The 7,500-nt window shown below is 47.3% G+C and overlaps 2 protein-coding genes across 16 annotated transcripts in view; one reads left to right on the top strand and one right to left on the bottom strand.

The window, feature by feature from the left end:
- Positions 1 to 7,500, top strand: part of LOC115179163 (peripheral plasma membrane protein CASK) — a 44,247-nt gene that overhangs the window by 14,744 nt on the left and 22,003 nt on the right. For 12 of the 15 annotated variants that reach the window (XM_029740506.1, XM_029740509.1, XM_029740505.1 and 9 more), the window contains exons 3-7: positions 938 to 1,043; positions 1,243 to 1,326; positions 2,099 to 2,171; positions 6,914 to 7,016; positions 7,241 to 7,419. In XM_029740506.1, the coding sequence (XP_029596366.1) occupies positions 938 to 1,043; positions 1,243 to 1,326; positions 2,099 to 2,171; positions 6,914 to 7,016; positions 7,241 to 7,419 (545 nt within the window). The remainder of the gene's footprint in view (positions 1 to 937; positions 1,044 to 1,242; positions 1,327 to 2,098; positions 2,172 to 6,913; positions 7,017 to 7,240; positions 7,420 to 7,500) is intronic. The other 3 variants (XM_029740518.1, XM_029740517.1, XM_029740504.1) reach the window with 1 other exon arrangement.
- LOC115179165 (probable G-protein coupled receptor 34) lies at positions 4,176 to 6,411 on the bottom strand. Its single transcript, XM_029740520.1, has 2 exons — positions 6,082 to 6,411; positions 4,176 to 5,681 (listed from the first exon to the last, which is right to left on the bottom strand). Exon 2 carries the CDS (start codon positions 5,635 to 5,637, stop codon positions 4,405 to 4,407), a length of 1,233 nt encoding a protein of 410 aa, XP_029596380.1. The 5' UTR covers positions 5,638 to 5,681; positions 6,082 to 6,411; the 3' UTR covers positions 4,176 to 4,404.

The raw sequence follows: 7,500 nt of genomic DNA, 5'->3' as shown, positions 1-7,500 counted from the left end.
CAGTTACTACCAGGCATCATCATCTGTTCTGTTTTCCTCTCTGACTCGTACTCTCGGTCTTCTGTGTATGAGAGACAGAGAGAGAGAGACGGAGAGAGGGAGATCGAGGAATGCTGAGAGAGAGACTCAACACAGAGATCGTGAGAGAATAAGGACTCTGTCTCTGGGTCTTACGTCATGAGTTAGGCCCGTCACAACACCGCACACACGTTTGTAGTCTCTGCAGACTAGTAGACTGGAGGGGAGTGTGTAAATGAGGTCTGTATAGGGTGATGTGAACTGCAGAACAGAGGAGAACAACAGTGCAGTGTGTCTGACTGGGTCCAACTCCAGACGACGCCTCCAGTACCACATGAGCTCCCACAGCTTCATTTTCCCTCCCAACACTTTTTCAACTATTTTGCCCCTCTTCGGTGTGTGTGTGTGTGTGTGTTCTTCGCTCTTTGCTGCTTCCTTGTGTGTGTGCTTCCCGCGCTGCAGTCAAGCCTCTCCCTGCCTGCACACGTGCTCCCCTCCATGTTAACATCCTTTGATGTTTATGTGGTTGGGGAAGAGAGGGAACGAAAAAACTAACACGTGCCGGAGCTGTTTCTTCTTCTCTTAACCTCCCTCCTGCGCTCCGACTGGAGTCTGCCAACTGGGTCAGGGCGGTGGAGAGGTCAGGAGAAAGAGAGGGAGGGGACACGCCTATAAGCTATGGGGCAAGATGAGGAGGAGGAGGAGAGGAAGAGTGTGTTGAAAAGGAGAAACGAGGACAAACGGATTACATTTTTTTTTACATTTTAGTCATTTTAGCAGACGCTCTTATCCAGAGCGACTTACAGTAGTGAATGCATACATTTCATTTCATGCATTTTTTAAAATATTTTTTGTCCTGATGCATCTCAATACTGAATAAAATGGTTTCCATCTCTTATCTGTCCTGTTTCCTCCACAGATCTGAAGAGAGAGGCCAGTATCTGTCACATGCTGAAGCACCCTCACATCGTAGAGCTACTAGAAACCTACAGCTCAGATGGCATGCTCTACATGGTCTTTGAGTTGTAAGTTGGTTGTGTTTTGGCCATTTTGTTTCTTGAATGGTCACCTATTGACTTTCTATTCTAGAATGGACTAAATTCTAGAATTTCTGTTCTAGATTTTACTTGATATTTTAGAATGGTCCCTCCCTATTGACTTTCTGTACTAACGGTGTAATCCAAATTCAATAAAGTTTTGTTTTATGTGATTTCTACCTCTCTGACATAGTATGGATACAGCTGACCTGTGTTTTGAGACTGTGAAGAGGGCGGATGCTGGTTTTGTCTACAGTGAAGCTGTAGCCAGGTAAAAACTCCACTCTTAGGTTCCCTTATTTCCTCTCTGCCTCTAGTATGGACGGAGCTGACTTGTGTTTTGAAATTGTGACGCGGGCTGACGTGGACTTTGTCTACATTGAAGCCGTAGCCAGTTACTCACAAGTCACATTGACATTTTCAACGAAGGCCTCATTTGAAGTAAGTGGCCTTGTATTCAGTGGTAGGACGATGAGAACCTTGGGGACTCTACATGCCTGTAAGGAAGTGCTTTTAGAAGGAGCTCTCTAAGAAGTAGTGGCGTTGCTAATTCCTTCACTCTCCTCCTTCCACTTCATTCTCTCTCTCTCTCTCTCTCTCTCTCCCCCTTTCTCTTCATTCTCTCTCCCCCTTTCTCTTCATTCTCTCTCTCCCCCTTTCTCTTCATTCTCTCTCTCCTCCTTTCTCTTCATTCTCTCTCTCCCCCTTTCTCTTCATTCTCTCTCTCCTCCTTTCTCTTCATTCTCTCTCCCCCTTTCTCTTCATTCTCTCTCTCCCCCTTTCTCTTCATTCTCTCTCTCCCCCTTTCTCTTCATTCTCTCTCTCCCCCTTTCTCTTCATTCTCTCTCTCCCCCTTTCTCTTCATTCTCTCTCCCCCTTTCTCTTCATTCTCTCTCTCCCCCTTTCTCTTCATTCTCTCTCTCCCCCTTTCTCTTCATTCTCTCTCTCCCCCTTTCTCTTCATTCTCTCTCTCCCCCTTTCTCTTCTCTCTCTCTCCATTACTTAATTCTCTCCCCCTTTTTTTCTCCATTCTTGTCTTTTAGTCACTACATGAGACAGATCTTGGAGGCGCTGCGGTATTGCCATGACAACAACGTGATTCACCGTGACGTGAAGGTAAGCTCCCCTACCCCAGATCTCCAGTCCCACGTCCCCCTTATCGAAACAGCACTGTTGTTAATGGCATCTATTGATTTCAAACAGAATGAAGTAACCATTGGTGATCCACCATCTGTCTCCTCGTATTGAGTGTATGTTGACTAACCCAACGATAACTGACCCATCAGCTCAGCCCATTGGGTTGTAGTAGTAGGCTAACTAGTAATGAAGGTGAGTTAAGCTGGGGCTGGATTAGTGTTTAGTGTAAGGGAAAACCCTGCTGAAACCCTGTTTGACAGGCCAGACAGCACAGCTTCAGTGATTACTATAGGATTACCTCTCTAACATACAGTAGGCCACAATGCCAGACCAGATGGGGCGAGCCCTGCCCACAAACAGACACATTTGGTGACTCCCAGAGGGGATAAGGGGAGCTTTTGCTTGTGTGTTAATACCAATGTCAGTAAGTCAGTCTGTTTGTGTATTTACACACAGTTACACCTTGCCCCTGTGTTGAGTGCATGTGGTGTTTAATGAAAGATGTGTTTTTGTTTGTTGTTTGTGTATTTTTCTGTTTGAATACTTGTGATTTGGGTTGTAAGAAGTGTGTGTGTCTGTCCCATGGTGCCTGTGTGTAGTAGACTGCTGTAGTGGTAGTACCTAATACCACCAGTAGAGGGGACTGTGTGTGTCTGTCCCATGGTGCCTGTGTGTAGTAGACTGCTGTAGTGGTAGTACCTAATACCACCAGTAGAGGGGACTGTGTGATGCTTATCAGCCATTCAGTCTTCACACCAAGGCGACATATATCCGATTTAAGCTCACATGTATAGATTTATTTGCTTTGTACAGTGTTGTATCAGATATGATTGTGTCACATACTATTGACAGTATTAGTTAACAGACAGACACAGGCATTTACACTACCGTTCAAAAGTTTGGGGTCACTTAGAAATGTCCTTGTTTTTGAAAGAAAAGAAAGTTTTTTTTTGTCCATTAAAATAACATCAAATTGATCAGAAATACAATGTAGACATTGTTAATGTTGTAAATGACTATTGTAGCTGAAAACGGCTGTTTTTTTTTTTTTATGGAATATCTACATAGGCGTACAGAGGCCCATTATCAGCAACCATCACTTCTGTGTTTCAATGGCACGTTGTGTTAGCTAATCCAAGTTTATAATTTAAAAGGCTAATTGATCATTAGAAAACCCTTTTGCAATTATGTTAGCACAGCTGAAAACTGTTGTGCTGATTTTAAAGAAGCAATACAACTGGTCTTCTGTAGACTAGTTGAGTATCTGGAGCATCAGCATTTGTTGATTTGATTACAGGCTTAAAATGGCCAGAAACAAAGAACTTTCTTCTGAAACTCAGTCTATTCTTGTTCTGAGAAATGAAGGCTATTGCATGAGAGAAATTGCCAAGAAACTGAAGATCTTGTACAAAGCTGTGTACTACTCCCTTCACAGAACAGTGCAAACTGGGTCTAACCAGAATAGAAAGAGGAGTGGGAGACCCCGGTTCACAATTGAGCAAGAGGACAAGTACATTAGTGTCTAGTTTGAGAAACAGACACCTCACAAGTCCTCAACTGGCAGCTTCATTAAATAGTACCCACAAAACACCAGTCTCAACGTCAACAGTGAAGAGGCGACTCCGGGATGCTGGCCTTCTAGGCAGAGTTCCTCTGTCCAGTGTCTGTGTTCTTTTGCCCATCTTAATCTTTTCTTTTTATTGGCCAGTCTGAGATATGGCTTTTTCTTTGCAACTCTGCCTAGAAGGCCAGCATCCCGGAGTCGCCTCTTCACTGTTGACGTTGACACTGGTGTTTTGCGTGGAGACTGGTGTTTTGCGTGGAGACTGGTGTTTTGCGTGGAGACTGGTGTTTTGCGTGGAGACTGGTGTTTTGTTGATAATGGGCCTCTGTACGTCTATGTAGATATTCCATCTGCCATTTCCAGCTACAATAGTCATTTAGAACATTAACAATGTCTACACTGTATTTCTGATCAATTTGATGTTATTTTAATGGACCAAAAAATGTGGACATTTCTAAGTGACCCTGAACTTTTTAACGGTAGTGTAAATCACTTTGATTCAGGACATCTGGGCAGTTCCATTCTTGGTAACTGAGTCTAGTTCAAGACGTTGGCCCTTGTCACATGCATCCGTTGTTGAGTACATGGTATACATTATAATGTAAATGGAGCTAAAGTCCATGAAGTTAAACAATGAAGTCTGTAAAGTCACTGCTTTGCCACTATGGCTGCGCCAGGGCGGAGGGTGGGGCTAATCAGACAGAGGCTGGTCCTGGGCTTGTGGGAGGGGTTAATGACGGTGTTGGGGGAGGTGACGGACATAGAGGTCCGTCTGAACTCTGATACCGAGCTGTTGGAGGTCCCGTCATTAAGGAAGTGGAGCCGGTTGCCGAGGCTCTGTCCGAGGGCTTTCACAGCGGCCTTGCGCACCGAGCCCGACAACAGGAAGTACATCACAGGGTCCAAGACGGCGTTGAAGGCAGAGAACAACAACATGACCTCATTGGTCCTGTCCACCAGGCGCAAGTAATCGCAGGACGGGGATTGGCTGAGCTGGGAGAGGACGTAGAATGGGCGGAAGGCGTGGTAGGGCCCGAAGCAGACGGTGAACAGGAAGAGCACGAAGAAGGACTTCCTGGCGGCGTTACCATAGCAGTGCGCGTTGGGGAGGTCCGGTTTATCCCTGGACACCTTGAGGAGGCGCATGGCTATCTTCCCATAGGAGACCACCAGCAGGCAGAACACCCCCCAGAACAGCAGCACCAGAGCCATGTTTAAGTAAGCCTTCCCCTTCGCCCCACGCCGCTGCTTATACTGGAAACACTTCCCACGTTCCTCGTTTCCCTCCGACATGGCGATCATGGGCACGGCCGCCGCCAGGGACAGCCCCCAGAGCGCCCCGCAGGCCACCCAGCTCCATCCCCCGCCTCTCAGCCTCCTGGCCAGGCCCCGCTCCGCCCCGCCGTGCCCCTTCAGCTTCACATACCTATCCAGACTGATGAACCCCAACAGAGTGATACTAATATACATGTTCATGTAGAACAGGTTGCCCACCACTTTACAGACCAGGGGGCCGAGGATCCAGCGGTTGCCATTAGCATGGTAGAGGACTCTGAAGGGAAGGCAGGCCAGGAGCACCAGGTCAGCTATGGCCACGTTGATGAGGAACACCCGGACAGAGTTCCTCCTGGAGTGGAGGAAGACGAAGACCCACAGGGCCAGGAGATTACCTACCAGACCCAGGAGGAAGAAGAGGGAGTAGAAGAAGACCAGGGGGAGGCGCAGGGCACCGTCATCTAGATCACAGAGGGTCTGGTTTGGAGAGGAGGAGGAGGTAAAGAGGGGATAGGTGGCATTAGAGAGGGGGAAGGAAGAGGTGGACAGGGGTAAAGAGGTGTTGGGAGAGGAGGTGGAAAGGGGGGAGAAGGAAAGAGAGGTCATTGTGTCGAAGCTGGGGTGTCTTTAGGACCAGCAGATCTTCAGTGCTGTGGGAGATAGAGGGGTGGAGAGATGTTTTTTATTGATAAGGATCAAAAACGGAGAGAGATGTCAATGCATTAAAAAAAGAGTGGGATGTTAACAGGAAAGGACTTTGGCGGTTTGCATTGAAAAAACACTGTAAAAGCACTCAAAGAACTAATCTATTTTTAAATGTCACCACTTTCACCACTTCTTTTTACAATGTTGTATTTCAAGTAAATTTCCTTGTAGCAGGAAATGAAGTAATGAAAAATCAACCACTACTTTAAGTGCAATTATTGTATTGTACCTACGACCTATTTTGGATTCACCACCTAGTAAAGAACATGGTCTGCATGGTGGTTTTCACAGATTCCCACACACACAGGTTCAGTGATGTTTTTATTAAGACAGGATCTCACTCACCATCCAGATTCCCTCCATGTCAGAGACTCTGCAGCTGTAGTTTCACTGTCCACTGTCCAGAATGTGTGTGTTGTTACATATCCTTTAACAGCCCCTGGTCCTACTGTCCCTTGGTTGTCAGGTTCAGTGGGGTAGTGTTGGGACTCTGGTTCCTCTCCTACACACCTTTTTTCTTTGTCTCCTTTGCTCAAAAGTATGAGTCTGTTACTCTGAGCTCTCCTCCCTTCCTCTCTCTGGTCCTCTCTCTCTGTGCCTTGAGATGTTCTTCTCTCACGCCTCCCCCAACCACTCCCTTGTCAGCTGTTAGCAGCCATCAGAACCCTCAGACCACAGCCCCCATCCTCCCCCCTGTGTGAAGTGAAGTGAAGTGCAGAGTAGGGCAGGAAACCAGCGCTGTGAGACCACAGCCCCCATCCTCCCCCCAGTGTGAAGTGAAGTGAAGTGCAGAGTAGGGCAGGAAACCAGCGCTGTGAGACCACATACCCTGACTATCACGTACTCCGGCGCTGCGCTCTGCTCCTCATCCTCCACCTCTTCTTCTCTGTATGTCCTCCTGTCTCCTCTCTTCCTCCTTTCTCTGGTGTTCTCTCTGGTGTTCTCTCTATCTGTCCAGTGTCGTCGTCCTGCTTTCTTCTCTCCTCTTCCCTATCAGTTGGAGTGTTTCTGCAGTAAAGCAGGTAGCCATCTGCCTTTGTCCCGTCTAGGAACCCTTTAGGTCCACTACCAAGGTTTTACTACAGTAGGATGGTACAAAATGGAGCACTTTTTTATGAAGCTTGAACCCAATCCCTCCATCTCTCTCTCTCTCTCTCTGTGTGTCCCTGTTTTGTAGCCTCACTGTGTCCTGCTGGCCTCTAAGGAGAACTCAGCTCCTGTCAAGCTGGGGGGGTTTGGAGTGGCCATACAACTAGGAGAATCAGGCCTGGTGGCAGGAGGTACTCTATATTCACTCTGGGACTGTGTATTTGTCATTCTCTCTCTCTCTGTCTCTCTGTGTCTCTCTCTCTGTCTCTCTCTCTCTCTCTCTCTCTCTCTCTCTCTCTCTCTCTCTCTCTCTCTCTCTCTCTCTGTGTGTCTCTGTGTCTCTCTCTCTCTGTGTCTCTGTCTATCTCTCGTATCTGTGTGTAAACCCACACTCTAACCCCATGTTCCTCCCCAGGTCGAGTGGGCACGCCCCACTTCATGGCCCCAGAGGTGGTGAAGAGGGAGCCGTATGGTAAGCCTGTAGACGTGTGGGGCTGTGGAGTCATCCTGTTTATCCTGCTGTCTGGCTGCCTGCCCTTCTACGGTACCAAGGAACGCCTGTTTGAGGCTATCATTAAGGGGAAATATAAGGTAGTAGTTGATTTTCCAAAACTGCCCTCTAACACACACACACACACACACACACACACACACACTACAAAGCAAAGCAAAGAA

Source organism: Salmo trutta, chromosome 39, assembly GCF_901001165.1.
Source record: "Salmo trutta chromosome 39, fSalTru1.1, whole genome shotgun sequence".
In the NCBI taxonomy this organism is placed as follows: Eukaryota; Metazoa; Chordata; class Actinopteri; order Salmoniformes; family Salmonidae; genus Salmo; species Salmo trutta.
The sequence above is the reverse complement of the archived record's forward strand: the minus strand, read 5'-3'. Positions and strand labels throughout refer to the sequence as shown.

Coding starts and splice junctions, on each gene's coding strand:
- LOC115179165 (XM_029740520.1), bottom strand. CDS start 5,637: ATGACCTCTCTTTCCTTCTCCCCCCTTTCCACCTCCTCTCCCAACACC.